Source organism: Salvelinus sp. IW2-2015, linkage group LG20, assembly GCF_002910315.2.
Source record: "Salvelinus sp. IW2-2015 linkage group LG20, ASM291031v2, whole genome shotgun sequence".
Taxonomy (NCBI): Eukaryota; Metazoa; Chordata; class Actinopteri; order Salmoniformes; family Salmonidae; genus Salvelinus; species Salvelinus sp. IW2-2015.
Window position 1 is genome coordinate 76,149,704 of NC_036860.1, and position 19,424 is coordinate 76,169,127.

General features: G+C 41.6%; 1 protein-coding gene and 1 long non-coding RNA gene across 2 annotated transcripts in view; one reads left to right on the forward strand and one right to left on the reverse strand.

Moving 5' to 3' along the window:
* The first annotated feature begins 1,748 nt into the window (after nucleotides 1–1,748).
* LOC111981101 (uncharacterized) lies at nucleotides 1,749–3,563 on the forward strand. Its single transcript, XR_002896474.2, has 3 exons — nucleotides 1,749–2,057; nucleotides 2,219–2,382; nucleotides 3,256–3,563. It is a non-coding gene; the product is annotated as an uncharacterized lncRNA (long non-coding RNA).
* A 79-nt stretch (nucleotides 3,564–3,642) lies between these two features.
* The window catches only part of LOC111981106 (acyl-coenzyme A thioesterase 1), a 21,638-nt gene continuing 5,856 nt past the window's right edge, over nucleotides 3,643–19,424 (reverse strand). The window contains exons 3-4 of the mRNA XM_024012255.3: nucleotides 12,685–13,077; nucleotides 3,643–6,359 (exon numbers count right to left, since the gene is read on the reverse strand). Of these exons, the coding sequence (XP_023868023.1) occupies nucleotides 6,135–6,359; nucleotides 12,685–13,077 (618 nt within the window). The 3' untranslated portion in view covers nucleotides 3,643–6,134. The remainder of the gene's footprint in view (nucleotides 6,360–12,684; nucleotides 13,078–19,424) is intronic.

Here is a 19,424-nt window from a genome sequence, read left to right on the forward strand (position 1 = left end):
GACAATGTGACAAGTGGTCCCTCAACACCCAATCCTAAATCATGAGAACCATACACAAACATACTGTGCAGATATATATTTCAGCCACATCCGTTGCTGACAGGTGTAGAAAATCGAGCACAAAGCCATGCAATCTCCATAGACAAACATTGACAGTAGAATGGCCTTACTGAAGCGCTCAGTGACTTTCAACGTGGCACCATCACAGGATACCACCTTTCCAACAAGTCAGTTCATCAAATTTCTGCCCTGCTAGAGCTGCTCCGGTCAACTGTAAGTGCTGTTATTTTGAAGTGAAAACATCTAGGMGCAACAACGGCTCAGCCACAAAGTGGTAGGCCACACAAGCTCACAGAACGGGACTGCGAAATGCCAACTGTAAAGTTTTGGGGGGGGGAAATAATGGTCTGGGCTGTTTTTCATGGTTCGGGCTAGGCCCCTTAGTTCCAGTGAATGGAAATCTTAACGCTACAGCATACAATTACATTATAGACGATTCTGTGCTTCCAACTCTGTGGCAACAGTTTGTGGCAACAGTTTTGGGAAGGCCCTTCCCTGTTTCAGCATTACAATGCCCCTGTGCACAAAGCAAGGTTCATATAGAAATGGTTTGTCGAGATAGGTGTGGAAGAACTTGACTGGCCTGAAATTTAACTGACCTCAAAATGATACATTATTTTTAAAGGATTAATGACCTTAGATTTCAGCATTTGTGGCCTCCATTTCAGAAAATCCTAATTTACCTCAAATGTCTCAATGCTCATACCATCATTGGTGTTACTACTCCTACTGGTTGCACAAAGTTAAAATAATGGTAAAAAAATATTTTAAAAGTCTTAAAGCTCCCATATTAGTTGATTTAGAATGGGAAGATCGACTAAAAAAAAAGATGTTTTCCCAAAACGACATGCCCAAATGGAAACATAAAACGAGTCAGCAGCTAGTCATCAACACAATTTCAGTTGATGCAATAATTTTCTCAGTCAAACACATTACCCAAAATACACTGTGTGTCTTTTGTTTACCAGGTCATGTAATCTTTGGTGTAAAAGTAAACTCTAACAGAGAGCACCTTATCTATCCACTGGGCTGCAATATCATCCTCAAAAGCCTGACAAAAAAGAAACAGGAGTTTATGCATGACCACACCAACGTCTCCTGTGTCCAAAGGTGGAAAGTATGTTGCCTCATGGTCAGGTCACTTTCATGGGTTTCAAGGTAATGGACTAATGCAGAGGAAAGAAAAATGGATGGGCAGAAAACTGATAATTAGCTGGTCTTTATCATTCTTTGAACAGGATGATGTTATAATATGGGACTTTGCCAAGAGAGGAATATATGCTCACCTGCAGCTCCACAAAGCCTAAGTGGGAGGATTGGCCTTCTCCCCTCAATGTCAAGTACCTGGTGACTCTTGGGGGTCACGATGATGGCAGGTTTTGTCAAACTTTGTGAAATACTGACATTTGACTCAGATCCTCTGTTATAATATAATATAATAGGTACAAATAGTCATATTCATACATTTTAACTGAATAACTGTGTGTCTATAATTTCCATATAGTGGTGTGTAAAATAGAAAACAGAGAAGCCATTTGTRTAAGCCCGGCCTCAGCCCACAGGGGTGGTCACTGCCTTACTCTGCAACATAAGTGACAACATTTCCTCAGCATACTGCAGTAAGTCTTGCAGCAGTTTGCAGCCTGAATAACTTGTTACTTCTTGATACAGATCCCTGAGGAAGACAGCTATTTCTACTGTGGCACCAGTGGAGATATCCTGAATGTCAATCTCAAGACTAAGCTTCTTAATGGGCCGTGGCCCAGTGAAACAGAAGTTCAGCAAGGTGGCTTCAAAAAAGGAACACAGTAGGAGGAGTTTAATATCTGGCTTAGTTAGATAGACTGCAGTACAAACCTCAGAACTCAGCATGCATTTCCCCTTGTTGTCTACATTGGGTGAACACAATCTGTGATGAAGACAGGCAACATATTGTCGGCTCAGGAGATGTCATGTTCCCTCTGTTCAGGATCCTCATCCAACTTCAAACACATCAAGTGAGTCAAGTGTCTGGAATGGAGGTCTTTATTCACTTTTATAGTTATTCTCTCACTTCAGTAATCCYGTGTGCATCTTCTAAAAGCATCTAATGGACCACTGTACTACATAATGAATATTAACTGTATGTGTATTCTTCGGTTTCTACACTCTTTGGCAGGAAGGTTCAGCTGGAGAAGGTGTGACATCCATAGCGCCCTGTGGTGATGGTCACCAGTTCTTTGTGGGCACAGAAGTGACACAGATCTACCATTTCAACTGCACTGACTTCAAAGAGGAGCTCATCACCTGATCACCACCAGCCATAACAGCGCCGTGAACAATGTGGACCTTCAATGGCAAATGACACAACAAGCTAAAAGATCACATCATATACGGCATCACATTCCATKTGTGTGCAGGCTCAGTCCCCTACTGAATGCAAATAGGAAACTGTTTCTGCTYGACTGGCTGTTCATTTTGAAGCCAATTGACACCAGTAGAGGGGGCTATACAATCATTTAGTAACCTGGTATATTTATGTTAAGTATTATGTTTCCCAATAGATGGCAGTATTGACTCAATACAGGATTTGCTTTATGCCATCCGTTCAGATGTATGCCATATAACCGTGCTCGGAAAAGCTTCCGGTAATATACGCCAGGTGCATTCCAGTAATGTTATTCTAAAACGCCCTTGTCAGGTGTCAGGTACCAACAATCTAAGAAGCAAGATACTACATCCTCCAAAGTTTATCATAGTCATGGTCAATAGCTTGATCGATTCATTATGGACTGATAAGTGCTTTAACTTATATGTTGTATATCTCACAGTGGCTCATCTGAGCTCTTTGCCATGTTCTGAGAATGACATCTGGATGTGGCATACGGAAACCTCTAAAGAAGTGCTACATATCACTGTGCCCAACATGACCTGGCTGCAACGCTGTGGAATTCATGATTGACGGCAGGAGCATCATCAGTGTTGGATTTCCCATTCCATTTCTTAGCAGCAGAAACTCAGGGGCTTTCTATTATCAGCCACGTCTGCTGTCTGGAAATGCAAATACATTCCTCTGTTTACTCCTCTGGTGGTGATTTAGTTGGGCAACAACAGTTGTGCCATTTTGAACTCGGATGATAGAAAAACAATACTTCCTGTCAGGCATTCATGTTTGTATTTCTCCCAGTCATTGACTTTTGTGTTGTTTTCTTTCAGCCTGGAATGAGGCTGCAAGAGGATTGCCAGCGGGGGAGGGGAGGGTGAAAACGATAAAGCACCATGGAGATAAACAACAACGATGGAGATAAAGAACCATGAGCATTACAAAGTACAAATAGGGTCGCCGTTGATAATGGCAGACCCTGGCCGTGACCCCACTTTCCGAGGGAGTCTCAAGGAGAGTTGGGATATGCAAAAATACACATTTCCAATTCACACATGCATATTAATACACGCTTGTACATGCATGAAATAGGACAATAAGCACCCACCAAATTATTTGATTAGAGATACCTTTATGCCTTAGAAGGTAATTAGTGGGCATGAAACCACTGCACTGTGTTAGGGCTACCAGATAAACAACGTTTTCAAAAACCACAAGCATTGCACGCCTTGGCTCATGTTTATTCATAACAGAATCTGGTTACAATGCTATTGATAWGAAGAAAGGACTAATAGTTTWACAAATATAATCAAATACTAAGAGTGAAACAGTGAAATAGTGAAACAAATAGAAGCAGCAGATATACTCTGGTTAGAAGTGTCTGCTACCACCCTGAGGAGTACCAGATCATCACTAGTGACACAGACAGAAAGGTACATCCACCACAGTAGGATATAGAAGAGCATTTACTGAGGTCAGACTCATTTGTGCCACAGACTAAAGTATTGAGGGAGAATTCAACTCTGATTRGGTTAATGACTACCATAGTATTTATTTACAGTTATTACCATGGGTTTTGAAACACAATGGATGATTGATCGCACAGTGAGTTGTGTGTGAGCGCCATCTCCTTGCCACTGGTCATATTTTAGCGCCAGATGTCATAGTAGCGTAATGCAATGACAATGACAGTGCATTGTATTCTCTGCTAAGGGATTGTTTGTTCCTAAAGCAGACGGCATAGCTATGACTCAGGCAACCAGATGGTCTGTGTCACCCACTTCATCTAGGATGATGTTAACTTCTTCACAGAAAACCACATTGTAAAATCCTCTCTCCATGTTTAGCTTAAACATTTTTTATTTCACTGCTTTACCAGAGCAAGCCATTGAGTAGCACACTACCATCATCTTTTTTTTATTATTTGAGGTATTCCACAGAGATTATTTCCCTTGGGGGTTGATAATCAGAGTCCTTCATGAATACAGTCYATAATGTATTGATGACATTGGGTACATAATGCTGGTTTAACAGAAACCTATATTAAAAGTATCAAAGTTGACCTTACAGTACCAGTAAATCAAACTGCAACACTTTTAAATAAACACTTTGCCATTTCTTTTTAACTGAGGGGGAGTGTTCTGTGTATACATAGAATGTACTTTTTGCTAGCATCATATCTTTACATCAAAGGACTAGGTATCTGTAAACTACACAGTACTGGAACATGTGTTTTTTCATGAAAAGTTGAGGCACAATCACATAGGATATACAATCTAAACTCCTCCCCCTCTTCCTGTGCACATTCTGTGTAACTTTGCAATGACAGAAAAAATAGAAAGGCACCTGCGTTTTAAAAGGGACATGTGGTATTTGTGGTCTAAATCTAACTTAAAGTAACAGTTGCAACGGGAGGCCAAAGCTGGAAGGAGACAGCTGCCAACCCCAGAGATGATTATTGCTTACTCACACACAAATATATGTTTTAACAACTGCATGTTACTATTTGATAGACGGTAGCGGGGACCATTTGCATACTGTGAAGKACTCATTAGGATAAAGTCAAGGCCTTAGGTCAAAATCCCCCCAAATTATTTACCAGACGAATTCTGGTGTGCACGATACATCTGCTTATAATGTTAAAAAGAGGAGGAGAGATTGACGCAAATTTGTTTTAATTAAAAAGTTTGAATAATGAATACTGGTCATTGTCAAAGACTCTGCATATTATAATCCTGGTTGAAAAATAATGAGCATGTGCTTTTGGAAACTGTTGGATGGATTATTATATAAATTTCACCATATTTTATTTCATAATGACACATTGTATTTCCCAATGGAATTTTTCATTATAACATTTATCACTTYATTAATGGCGCTGTATGACATGATCTATTTCATAATTTCATGGTGTTATTCAAAATAAAAGGGATATGTAAATCAAGGCAAGTGGGTGGTCTTTAGCCACTGATTGGCTAATCCTTCACTTTACCCTGTGTCACCCGAGGTGAAGAGCGCACCGACGCTCCAACCGACTCGGACAGTTGAAGTTTATGTGAGGAAGAACATTTTAGGCCTACCAGAGTTAATCATTATATTGTTTATAGGAATATCTTTATAAAAAATATGACTGAAAATGAATGAATAAGCCTCCTTCTGTACACCTATCTCTTGCAGACACTAACCATCTGACAAATGCATGGAGGTGTCGCAGCATGCCACATCTCCTCTCTCCGTCTCTGGGGCAAGGAATAAGTTTCTCTTATTTTACATGTTTTTTTTATTTTTATTTTTTAAATATTCATATCATACAGTGGACGTCTAAGCCTATAGGCATATGCATGCAATGCCCTGATGCATTTAGTGCTCAAATATCCCGACAGCTGAGGTGGACAAATGTTTTAGGGAAGTAAAACCCAATAAAACAATAGGCCATACATGTTTGCTTATGCTACACATCTAAAACACTGAAGTGTTTTTGTAATTTGTTATAGGCTGTTAAGGACAACTAAAATGTGGCTCATTTGGCCAATAGGCTATCCCTCGTTTATTGATGGCACTGGCCTCGCCAGGTCGGCAGTTTCTTTCCCTCTCTCTTTGTAGTCGGATCTGAATGCATACGGATGTCCAGTACATTTCTCAATGTCTGGTCAATTAAAATCTTCCCGGTTATGTTGTCCGGTGCCAAATGTTCCTAACGGAAACCCTTGTCTTACCCTCTAGTATATAACATAGCTTTCTGGGCAGTGTTGTTCCTGTCCAGGTGTTTCCTGAAGAACTCCTGGACCCTCCTCCACAGGTCCAGCTGAGCCTGATGGTGGGCTTTAGCCTCTCCCCCAAACACCACCACTTGACCAACCGCGGAATGGAAGCCTGACGGGCAGTGGGGCATGTAGGGTACTTCCAGAAAATGCCCCGCCCTGGGGTACATCACCACCTGGTGGTGAAATGACAAGAGGAGAGAACATCAACCAACGCCAAGTCAAGGTGCAGTGAAAAGCATTTAAGAAAAGACGGATACAACAATGAGCTGTTTCTGAAACAGCAGTTTTAAAATATACGGCAAATAGAAAAAAATGTAATGGGAGGGGTTGAGGGTCGCTGAAGGATGGGTCTAAAAACAAACAAAAGATAACTATTGTAAAAATATACTGTGTCTGTAAAATGTATATAGTACAGTACCAGTCAGAAGTTTGGACTGTGAGAGCAAAATTACAAGATTGTTATAATACTGTACCTGCAGCAAATGGTTGTTTTATGCAACAGAATAGAGGGTTCTTATAACTGTATTGTGTCTGTGTGAACTGAAAGTGGGCCTCTCAGAGATTTAACACTGACAGGAGATGTACGATGTCTTTGGGTGATACCGCATTCCAGAGCATGAGTTAATGTTTCTGTATTGGGGTACCAGGGGGAGATGGCTCCAGTATGGAGTTGGGGGGCCAGACCCTGGTCTCTACACAATGAGGACAGTTTTTTTTACAGCAAATACTGTCATTTGTGAATTGTAAGTATCTTTCATACAAATCTTAACCTTGTGACCCATTCCATACATCTGTTGTGTGTCATGTAGACTGAAGGAGGATGGGCTTTGCTATAAAATGCTGTGGCTCAAACCAGCTCGTTGAGTTCCTAGTGATCACCTCCAGGGGTGATTACTGACCAGCTCCATTACTGCAGTAATTAAATAATAAAGTTTGATTGTTTTGAAGAAATCTAAAAGTCTCTTTTTGATTACAATAATTCCACCACAGGACACCTACTCAWTCAAGGGTTTCTTTATTTTTACTATTTTCTACATTGTAGAATAGTGAAGACATCAAAACTATGAAATAACATATATGGGATCATGTAGTAACCAAAAGTGTGAAACAAATCTAAATATATTTTATATTTGAGAATCTTCAAAGTAGCTACCCTTTGCCTTGACAGCTTTGCACACTCCAGGCACTCTCAACCAGCTTCATGAGGTAGTCACCTGGAATACATTGCAATGAACGAGTGTGTGCCTTGTTAAAAAGTTCATTTCTGGAATTTCTTTCCTTCTTAATGCTTTTCAGCCAATCAGATTGTGTTGTGACAAGTAAACGTGGTATACAGAAGAGGGACTTATTTGGTAAAAGACCAAGTCCATATTATGGCAAGAAGCTCAAATAAGCAAAGAGAAATGACAGTCCATCATTACTTTAAGACATGAAGGTCAGTCCATGCGAGAAATTTCAAAAACTTTGAATGTTTCTTCAAGGGCAGTCACAAAAACCATCAAGCACTATGAGGAAACTGGCTCTCATGAGGACCGCCACAGGAAAAGACCAGAGTTACTTCTGCTGCAGAGGATAAGTTCATTAGAAGTTACCAGCCTCAGAAATTGCAGCCAAATAAATGCTTCAGAGTAGTCAAGTAACAGACATCAACATCAACTGTTCAGAGGAGACTGCGTGAATCAGGCCTTCATGGTCGAATTGCTGCAAAGAAAACACTACTAAAGGACTCCATAAAGAAGAAGAGACTTGCTTGGGCCAAGAAACACGAGCAATGAACATTAACGGTGGAAACTTGTCTTTGGTCTGATAGTCCAAATTGGAGATTTTGTGTTCCAACCGCCGTGTCTTTGTGGAACGCAGAGTAGGTGAACGGATGATCTCCGCATTTGTAGTTCCCACCTTGAAACATGAGTGTGAAAGTGCTTTGCTGGTGACACTGTCAGTGATTTATTTAGAATTCAAGGCACACTTACCAGCATGGCTACCACAGCATTCTGCAGCGTTACGCCATCCCAACGGTGAAGCATGGTGGTGGCCGCATCATGCTGTGGGGATGTTTTTCAGCGGCAGGGACTGGGAACTAGTCAGATCGAGGGAAAGATGAATGGAGCAAAGTACAGAGGGATCCTTGATGAAAAACTGCTTCAGAGCGCTCAGACCTCAGACTGGGGCGAAGGTTCACCTTCCAACAAGACAACGACCCTAAGCACACAGCCAAGAAAACGCAAGAGTGGCTGGACAAGTCTCTTGAGTGGCACAGCCAGAGCCCGGACTTGAACCCGATCGAACATCTCTGGAGAGACCTGAAAATAGCTGTGCAGTGACGCTCCCCATCCAACCTGGCAGGGCTTGAGAGGATCTGCAGAGAAGAATGGGAGAAACTCACCAAATACAGGTTGTCCAAGCTTGTAACTCATACCAAGAAGACTTGAGGCTGTAATCGTTGCCAAAAGGTGCTACAAAGTACTGAGTAATAGGTCTGAATACTTATGTAAATGTTATCAGTTTTTTTTTTATACATTTGCAAAAAAGAAAACCGTTTTTACTTTGTCATTATGGGGTAGTGTGTAGATTAGGAGAAAACATTTGAATCCATTTTAGAATAAGGCTGTAATGTAACAAAATGTGGAAAAAGTATGGGGTCTGAATACTTTCCGAATCACTGTATGTATATTTGCTCCATTTCAGCACCAACTGGTAGATTTGCCCGCCCGTCCAACATCACTACTCTGGACGGTTCTGACTTGGTATTTGTAGTTGTCCACATATTCTAGGTGTCTGGTTAGACTGTAGACTCTCCTTCCAGACTCACATCAAACATCTCCAATCCAAAGTTAAATCTAGAATTGGCTCCTATTTCGCAACAAAGCATCCTTCACTCATGCTGCCAAACATACCCTTGTAAAACTGTCCATCCTACCGATCCTCGACTTCGGCAATGTTATTTACAAAATAGCCTCCAATACCCTACTCAATAAATTGAATGCAGTCTATCACAGTGCCATCCGTTTTGTCACCAAAGCCCATATACTACCCACCACTGCGACTTGTACGCTCTCGTTGGCTGCCCTCGCTTCATACTCGTTGCCAAACACACTGGCTCCAGGTCATCTACAAACCCTGCTAGGTAAAGTCCCCCTTATCTCAGCTCGCTGGTCACCATAGCAGCACCCACCTGTAGCACGCGCTCCAGCAGGTATATCTCTCTGGTCACCCCCAAAACCAATTCTTCCTTTGGCCGCCTCTCCTTCCAGTTCCTGCTGCCAATGACTGGAACGAACTACAAAAATCTCTGAAACTGGAAACACTATCTCCCTCACTAGCTTTAAGCACCAGCTGTCAGAGTAGCTCACAGATTACCTGCACCTGTACATACCCATCTATAATTTAGCCCAAACAACTACCTCTCCCCCTACTGTATATATTTATTTTGCTCCTTTGCACCCCATTATTTCTCTCTACTTTACACATTCTTCCACTTCAAATCTACCATTCCAGTGTTTTACTTGCTATATTGTATTTACTTCGCTACCATGGCCTTTTTTTGCCTTTACCTCCCTTATCTCACCTCATTTGCTCACATTGTATAGACTTATTTTTCTACTGTATTATTGACTATGTTTGTTTTACTCCATGTGTAACTCTGTGTTGTTGTATGTGTCGAACTGCTTTGCGTTATCTTGGCCAGGTCGCAATTGTAAATGAGAACTTGTTCTCAACTTGCCTACCTGGTTAAATAAAAGGTGAAATAAATGAAAAAAACAAAAAAATGAAAATACTCTGACTTTGTAGATTATTAAGGCACATTTTAATGTTAGGAAAGTTTGYATGAATAAAAATCCAAACTTGTTTGGAGAGTCTTTAYGCACTAAATRTATTGATTAATAAAAAAATWGGTTTGATCCATCCTGAAAGTTGTCATATTCAAGTTCAATCTATAAAATATTGGAAGGCGAAAAAAATTAAAATAGGCGTTGAACAATAATTCTACCCCAATTCTCACTAATCACAAAACTGGATGACAACGGTCCAGTCGTCGTGAACCATGCACCACGCTCCAGGTTTAACCTGCTACATGTGGTCTGAGTTCCATAATGATTAAACATTTTGGGATGCATTTTCTGTTTATTTTGGTTGTGTTCCAGATGATTTTGTGCCCTATTGAWACAAAATGGTAAATAATGTAGTGTCATTTTGGAGTACCTTCTTGTAAATAAGAATAGTATATGTTTCAAAACACTTTTACATGAATGAATGTTTCTAATAAATAGGGGCGCGGATCAGAAAACCAGTCAGTATCTGGTGACACCTCTCSTTTGCAGAGAGTTGATCAGGCTGTTGATTGTGGCCTGTGGAATGTTGTCCCACTCTTCAATGGCTGTGCGAAGTTGCTGGATATTGGCGGAAACTGGAACATGCTGTCATACACGTCAATCCAGAGAATCCTAAACATGCTCAATGGGTGACGTCTAGTGAGTATGCAGGCCATGGAAGAGCGGAGACATTTTCAGCTTCCAGGAATTGTGTACAGATCCTTGCGACATGGGGCTGTGCATTATCAAGTGGAAACACGAGGTGATGGCAGTAGATGAATGGCACGACCTCAAACTAATAGTGGGTGAATAGCATGCTATTCTCATGCTTAAGTTCAAGGTCCAAATATGCATAGAGAGAAAAATCGCATAAAAAAGTAATTATGTTCTATTTACGGGCGCTTAACTCGGGTCGGAATCGGGGCCTTAGAGACTTACCCAGAAGGACGCACAGCTGTAATTGCTGCCAAATGTGTTTCTAACACAGTGGTCACCAAACAGTCAATCGCCAAGGCATTCCTARTAGATTTTCTATAACATTTTCTACRAAAACAAAATAGATAAAGCCTTGCATTCCTGCTTTTTTCTGTCTTGCACTGTTGGCAGTAGGTGCAATTGATTCAGCTGCCCTGTGCAACGGGTAGACAAAGTGTTTCCACAGTAGTGTAAAGTACTTAAGTAAAAATACCTTAATGTACCTAAGTAGTTTTTTGGTATCTGTACTTTACCATTTATATTTTTTACAACTTTCACTTCACTACATTCCTAAAGAAAATAGACTTTTTACTCCATACATTTTCCCTGACACCCAAAATTATATATTTTGAATGCTTAGCAGGTAGGAAAATTGTCAAATTCACACCCTTATCAAGAAAACATCCCTGGTCATCCCTACTGCCTCTGATCTGGCAGACTTACTAAACACACATGCTTAATTTGTAAATTATATCTGAGTGTTGGAGTGTGCCCCTGGCTATCTGTAAATAAATTTAAAAAACAAGAAAAGTGTGCCATCTGGTTTGCTTAATATAAGAAATTAGAAATGATTTATACTTTTACTTTTGATTGAAGTATATTTTGGTAATTGATTAACTTAAAACCAAATAACTTTACTGAAGTTGTATTTTACTGGGTGACTTTCACTTGAGACATTTTCTATTAGGGTATCTTTACTTTTACTCAAGTATGACAATTGGGTACTTTTTCCACCACTGTGTTTCCATTTTGAACCGTTTCAAGTGTCTGAAGGTACAAACCGGAGAGTAAATCAAGTGCACCTATAGGCCTACCGCTAGCCATTCGGATTGCTTAGATCACCATGTCTGCTGCTTCCTCGAGTGCACAGCAAAGTGATAATGTATTGGGCCTATAGCATACTGGACAAATAATTGCTTTTAATAGGTTAATGTTGCATAGGCTTATGTTTAAGTCATGATTTAAAAAAAACATGAACGGTAGATCTCAGCCTGCATTTTGAAAGTGATCTCGGCTCAAAAAAGGTTGGTGACGACTGTTCTAACATGTATTAACTCAGAGGTGAGAATAATTATGTAAATGAGATATCTGTATGTCATTTTCAATACATTGTCAAATTTTTTTTTTTTTTTTTTAAGTGTGTAAATGGGTGAGGGAAAAAAATACATTTAACCCATTTTGAATTCAGGCTCTGACAAAGGACTCGAGGCTGATAAGCTAAATAAAGAGCAGTGATACTAGCAGGAGTAGTGTGAAGGTTTCTGCTTTTTCTCAGGCTTTAACACAACAGAATGTGGAATAAGACAAGGGGTATAAATACTTTCTGAAGGCATTGTATGTATGGAAGGTCTCATTCAAATCAAAATGGTGTCTCTGCCTTTCAGTGTCTGCCTGCCAGCTAGTTAAGAATACTATAGTTATCACGTCATTGAGACAACTCTGACGCTCAAAGTTCCWCCATATTAGCCGCTCCTCCATAAGCATCTAGCTAGTATACAATTCAGTGAACTAACTTTATTATGCTGGTCGGAACAATGGAACGGAACAAAATAGAGGTTCTGTTCAGAACGAAACTATTGGAAGAATAATTTCAGTTTTAACCCCTGCTATTGMGTAAAGGCAGTTTAGGCTGAAAAATCATGTGTTTATCTAGTAGTACTTGATTACATTTTTGCTATCAAAATGTTTGTGTTCAGGTTTATTTCCTTACCTCAAAGTTCTCTTTCCCATGATGCCTCAGCCGGGCGGCGGCCTGTTGGGCGAAGAGACAGCTGTTCCAGTTCCTGTCGTCCTCAGAGGCAGCGAAGAGGAACCTAGAATTGGAACGTTCTATTGGGATCACAGAACCACGGTTCCCCTCAGTCTCTGGGTCCGGTAAGGYGTCTCGGATGTCGAGGATGCCGGACGGTGAGAAGGTGACGTTCTCAACGATAGGCGTGACGGAAGGGATGATGAGGTCTTTGTAGTGCAGTGGCGCCACCATATTAGCGTTGCTGCCGTTGATCCAGGCTGTGGCTGAGATGCCAGAGAGAAAAGAGGCCATGGACAGAGCCAGATCCCCACTCTTCGAGATGGACAGGATTCCTATTCCTGGACCCTGTACCTATAAAAACAAAATATGTTTTATTGTCACAGGGGTTAAAGCAAAAAAATACATACCAGATCGATTGTCTGGGGCCAAGTTAACCTCCCCTTTAAATGTAGAAAGTCATGACCATCAAGGTTTTAGGAAAGAGGATCATTTTGTTAATGATAGAGTATGATGGCCCCGACAGACATGGCAGCTCTGCTTCTAGCTCCTAAGCAACTTTGCAGTATTTTGTTTATTTGTGTGTTATTTCTTACATTAGCACAGAACATTTGTGTTATTACATACAGCCAGAAATAACTTTTGGATATCAGAGCGGCGCTAACCCACCAGCATTACGACTTCCCAAATTGGAGCCTTTGTTCTTACCCCCCAGGGCAATTGAACTCATCCCAGAGACTGCTCCAAGTGTACGTCTAGTCCAACTCAGGAGGCAAGCACACCATCCACCGCTTCCGAGTATATTACGCGCTAATGTTCAGTCTCTGGACAATAAAGTAGACAAGCTCAGGGCGATGATCTCCTTCCAGAGAGACATCAGGGACTGTAACATACTCTGGTTCACTAAATCATAGCTCTCTCAGGATATACTGTCCCCATTCTTACAGCTAGCTGGCTTGTCGGTTCATCACGCAGACAATAAAGAACTCTCCGGGAAGAAAAAAGGCGGTGGTTTAGGTTTCATGATTAACTACTCATTGTGTGATTGTGATAACATACAGACACTCAAATATTTTTGTTCACCCGACTAGAACACTTCAAATGCCGACCATAGGTCCTCCCAAGAGAATTCTCTTTGGTTATAGTCACAGCCGTGTATATTCTGCCTCAAGCCGATACCACGACGGCCCTAAAGGAACTACACTGGACTATATGCAAACTGGCAACCACATACCCTGAGGCCGCATTTATTGTAGCTGGGGATTTTAACAAAGCAAATGAGGAAAACACTACCTAAGTTCTATCAACAAATTGACTGTAGTACTCGCTCTTGAAAAACACTAGACCACTGCTACTCCCCCTTTCAAGATGCCTGCACTCCCTCCCTTCTGCAAAATCAGATCACGACTCAATTTTGCTCCTCCCTTACTATAGGCAGAAACTCAAACAGGAAGTACCAGTGCTAAGGTCTATTCAATGCTGGTCTGACCAATCGGAATCCATGCTTCAAGATTGTTTTGATGTTGTTTTGATGTTGAGAATAACATTAACGTATACAAAGACACGGTGACGGAGTTAATCAGGAAGTGTATAGGGGATGATGTTCCCATGGTGACTTAAAACCTACCCAAACCAGAAACTGTGGATAGATGGTAGCATTCGYGCAAAACTGAAAGCGCAAACCGCAATTAACCATGGAAAGGTGACTGGGAATATGGTTGAATACAAACAGTGTAGTTATTCCCTCCACAAGACAATCAAACAGGAAAAACGTCAGTAGAAACACGAAAGTTGGAGTCGCAATCAAACAGCTCAGACAAGACGTATGTGCAGGTTTACAGACCAATTACAATGGGAAAACCAGCCACGTCGCGGACACCAACATCTGGCTCCAGACAAGCTAAACACCTTCTTCGCCCGCTTTGAGGATAACACACTGCCACTGACAGCTCCCAAGGACTGTGGGCTCTCGTTCTCCGTGGCCGACGTTAGTAAAGACAGTTAAGCGTTGTTAACCCTTGCAAGGCTGCCGGACCAGACGGCATCCCTAGCCGCGTCCTCAGAACATGCGCAAACCAGCTGGCTGGAGTGTTTACGGACATATTCAATCTCTCCCTATCCCAGTCTGCTGTCCCCACTTGCTTCAAGATGTCCACCATTGTTCCTGTACCCAAGAAAGCAAAAGTTTGAACTAAATGACTATCACCCCGTAGCACTCATTTCTGTCATCATGAAGTGCTTGAGAGGCTATTAAGGATCATATACCTCTACCTTCGCTGGACCACCCTTGACCCACTTCAAATTGCTTACCGCCCCAATAGATCCACAGAGATGCAAATCGCACCATCGCACTGCCCTTTCCCATCTGGACAAGAGAAATACCTAGGTAAGAATGCTGTTTCATTGACTATAGCTCAGCTTACAACGACCCATAGTTCCCTCCAAGCTCATCATTAAGCTCGGGCCTGGGGTCTGAAACTCCGCCTGTGCAATTGGGCCTGGAACTTCCTGACGGGTCGCCCCCCAGGGGTGAGGTAGGAAACAACATCTCCACTTCACTGATCCTCAACACTGGGGCCCCACAAGGATGCGTGCTCAGCTCCCTCCTGTACTCCCTGTTTACCCATGACAGAGTGGCCATCCAACTCAATCATCAAGTTCCTCAGCGTACACATCACTGACAATCTGAAATGATCCACCCACAAAGACAGTGTGTTGAAGGCACAAGAGCAACTCTTCAACCTCAGGAGGCTGAAGAAATTTGTCTGGGCCCCTAAGACACTCACAAACTCTTACAGATGCACAATTGAGAGCATCCTGTCGGGCTGTATCACCGCCTGGTACAGCAACTGCACCGCCCGCAACCGCAGGGCTCTCCAGAGGGTGGTGCAGTCTGCACAACGCATCACCGGGGGCACACTGCTTACCCTCCAGGACACCTACAGCACGCGATGTCACAGGAAGGCCAAAAAGACCATCAACCACCTGAACCACGGCCTGCTCACCCCGCTAACATCCAGAAGGCGAGGTCATTGCAGTTGCATCAAAGCTGGAGCCAAGAGACTGAAAAACAGCTCCTATCGCAAGGCCATCAGACTGTTAAATAGCCATCACTAGCTGSCAACCACCCGGTTACTCAACCCCGCTGCCCTATATACATAGTCATGGAATCGTCGGTCACTTTAATAATGTTTACATACTGGTTTACTCATCTCATATGTATATACTGTATTTTATTCCACTGTATTTTAGTCAATGCCACTACGATATTGCTCATCCCAATATTTATATATTCCATTCTTTTAGATTTGTGAATTGTTAGATACTACTGCACTGTTGGAGCTAGGAACACAAGCATTTTGCTACACCCGCAATAACATCTGCTAAATATGTGTATGTGGCCAATAAAATGTGACAATTTATTTCAATTTGATTAAAAGTATTAAACTGCGGGTTTGACCAATTCCTGTCCCCTTAGAAATTCCCCCAAGGAGAATCCTGGACCCTATGTATAAGGACCGAGAAGCTCAGTTACTGTGACTTTTTAAAAAGTATATATTCTACACCAAAATGAATGAAAATAAAAATGCTCACAAAATCTCAAATCTAATTTCCACCTCCAGAAATAATGCCAAATAAATGTTTAGAAATAAATCCACACACACACAATAMCACATAAATGAGGTTTAGACACTTTAGCAAAAAAAAGAAGCTTGGCCCACCTGTATTTGGGGAGTTTCTCCCATTCTTCTCAAGTTCTGTCAGGTTGGATGGGGAGCGTCGCTGCACAGCTAATGTTCAGGTCTCTCCAGAGATGTTCGATTGGGTTCAAGTCCGGGCTCTGGCTGGCCCACAAAGACATTCAGAGATTGTCCCGAAGTCAGTCCTGAGTTGTCTTAGCTGTGTGCTTAGGGTCGTTGTCCTGTTGGAAGGTGAACCTTCACCCCAATCTGAGGTTCGGAGTGCTCTGGAGCAGGTTTTCATCAAGGATCTCTGCTCGGTTCATTTTGGCCAAAACTAAAACGTGCACCCCTTGGGGTCCCGAAGACCAAGTTTGAGGAACTCTGATGTATGGTCTGACAGTGATTTTTTTAGTAGTTGTAAAAAGGCATTTACAGTACATTCGGAAAGTATTCAGACCCCTTGACTTTTCCCACTTGTTATGTTACATACTTATTCTGAAATGGATTAAAAAAATTGTATCCTTCATCAATCTACACACAATACCCCATAATGACAAAGCGAAAACAGGTTTTTAGACATTTTTGCAAATATATAAAAATAGAAACATACCTTATTTACATACTGTTGAAGTTTACATACACCTTAGCCAAATACAATTCCTGACATTTAATCCTAGTAAAAAATAACCTGTTTTAGGTAGTTAGGATCATCACTTTATTTTAAGAATGTGAAATGTCAGAATAATAGGAGAGAATTATTTCTTTCATCACATTCCAGTGGGTCAGAAGTTTACATACACTCACTTAGTATTTGGTAGCATTGCCTTTAAATTGTTTAACTTGGGTCAAATGTTTCTGGTAGCCTTCCACAAGCTTCCCACAATAAGTTGGGTGAATTTTGTCCCATTCCTCCTGACAGAGCTGGTGTAACTGAGTCGGTTTGTAGGCCTCCTTGCTCGCACACGCTTTTCAGTTCTGCCCACACATTTTCTATAGGATTGAGGTCAGGGCTTTGTGATGGCCACTCCAATACATTTTGCCACAACTTTGGAAGTATGCTTGGCAAACTTTAACTTCCTGACTGATGTCTTAAGATGTTGCTTCAATATATCCACAAATTTCTTACCTCATGATGCCATCTATTTTGTGAAGTGCACCAGTTCCTCCTGCAGAAAAGCTCCCCACAACATGATGCTGCCACCCCCATGCTTCACGGTTGGGATGGTGTTCTTCGGCTTGCAGCATCCCCTTTTTCCTCCAAACATAACGATGGTCATTATGGCCAAACAGTTGTATTTTTGTTTCATCAGACCAGAGGACATTTCTCCAAAAAGTACGATCTTTGTCCCAATGTGCAGTTGCAAACCGTGGTCTGGCTTTTTTATGGCTGTTCTAGAGCATTGGCTTCTTTCTTGCTGAGCGACCTTTCTGGTTACTTCGATAAAGGACTTGTTTTACTGTGGATATAGATACTTTTTAACCCGTTTCCTCCAACATCTTCACAAGGTCCTTTGCTGGTGTTCTGGGATTGATTTGCACTTTTCGCACCAAAGTACGTTCATCTCTAGGAGACAGAACTCGTCTCGTTCCTGAGCGGTATGACGGCTGCGTGGTCCCATGGTGTTTATACTTGCATACTATTGTTTGTACAGATGAACGTGGTACCTTCAGGAGTTTGGAAATTACTCCCAGGATGAACTAGACTTGTGGGAGGTCTACAATTTTCTTTCTGCGGTCTTGGCTGATTTCTTTAGATTTTCCCATGATGTCAAGCAAAGAGGCACTGAGTTTGAAGGTAGGCTTGAAATGCATCCACAGGTACACCTCCAATTGACTCAAATGATGTCAATTAGCCTATCAGAAGCTTCTAAAGCCATGACATCATTTCCCGGAAATTTCCCAAGCTGTTTAAAGGCACAGTCAACTTAGTGTATGTAAACTTTTGACCCACTGGAATTGTGATACAGTGAATTATAAGTGAAATAATCTCTGTTAACAATTGTTGAAAAAATGACTTGTCATGCACAAAGTAGATTTCCTAACCGACTTGCCAATACTATAGTTTGTTAACAAGTGTAGAAGGTGGAAAGTTAAGTTCCTCGACGTACACATCACAGACAACTGAAATGGTCCACCCACACAGACAGCATGGTGAAGAAGGCGCAACAGCACTCTTTAACCTCAAGAGGCTGAAGAAATTTGGCTTGTCACCAAAAACACTCAGACTTTTACAGAACACAATCGGGAGCATCCTGTCAGGCTGTATCACCGCCTGGTACGGCAGCTGCTCCGCCCACAACCGCAAGGCTCTCCAGAGGGTAGTGAGGTCTGCACAACGCATCACCGGGGCAAACTACCTGCCCTCCAGGCACCTACACCACCCGATGTCACAGGAAGCAAAAAGATCATCAAGGACAATAACCACCCGAGCCACTGCCTGTTCACCAGGCTATCATCCAGAAGGCGACCAGTACAGGTGCATCAAAGCTGGACCGAAAAAAGCTTCTATCTCAAGGCCATCAGACTGTTAAACAGCCATCACTAACATAGTATGTTGGCAGCAGCCACTCAGACTCAAATATCTAGCCACTTTAATAATTGGATGTAATAAATGTATCACGTCACTTTAAGCAATGCTAATTTATATAATGTATATATACCCTACATTACTCATCTCATATGTATATACTGTACTCTATACCATCTACTGCATCTTGCCTATGCCGTTCGGCCATCGCTCATCCATATATTTTATATGTACATATTCTTATTCATTCCTTTACATTGTGTATAAATAAGGTAGTTGTTGTGAAATTGTTAGATTACTTGTTGATATTACTGCATGGTCGGAACTAGATGCACAAGCATTTCGCTACACTCGCATTATCTGCTAACCATGTGTATGTGACCAATAAATTTGATTTGACAAGAAATTTGTGGAGTGGTTGAAAAACGAGTATTAATGACTCCAACCTGAGTGTATGTAAACTTCCGACTTCAACTGTAAGTATTCAGACT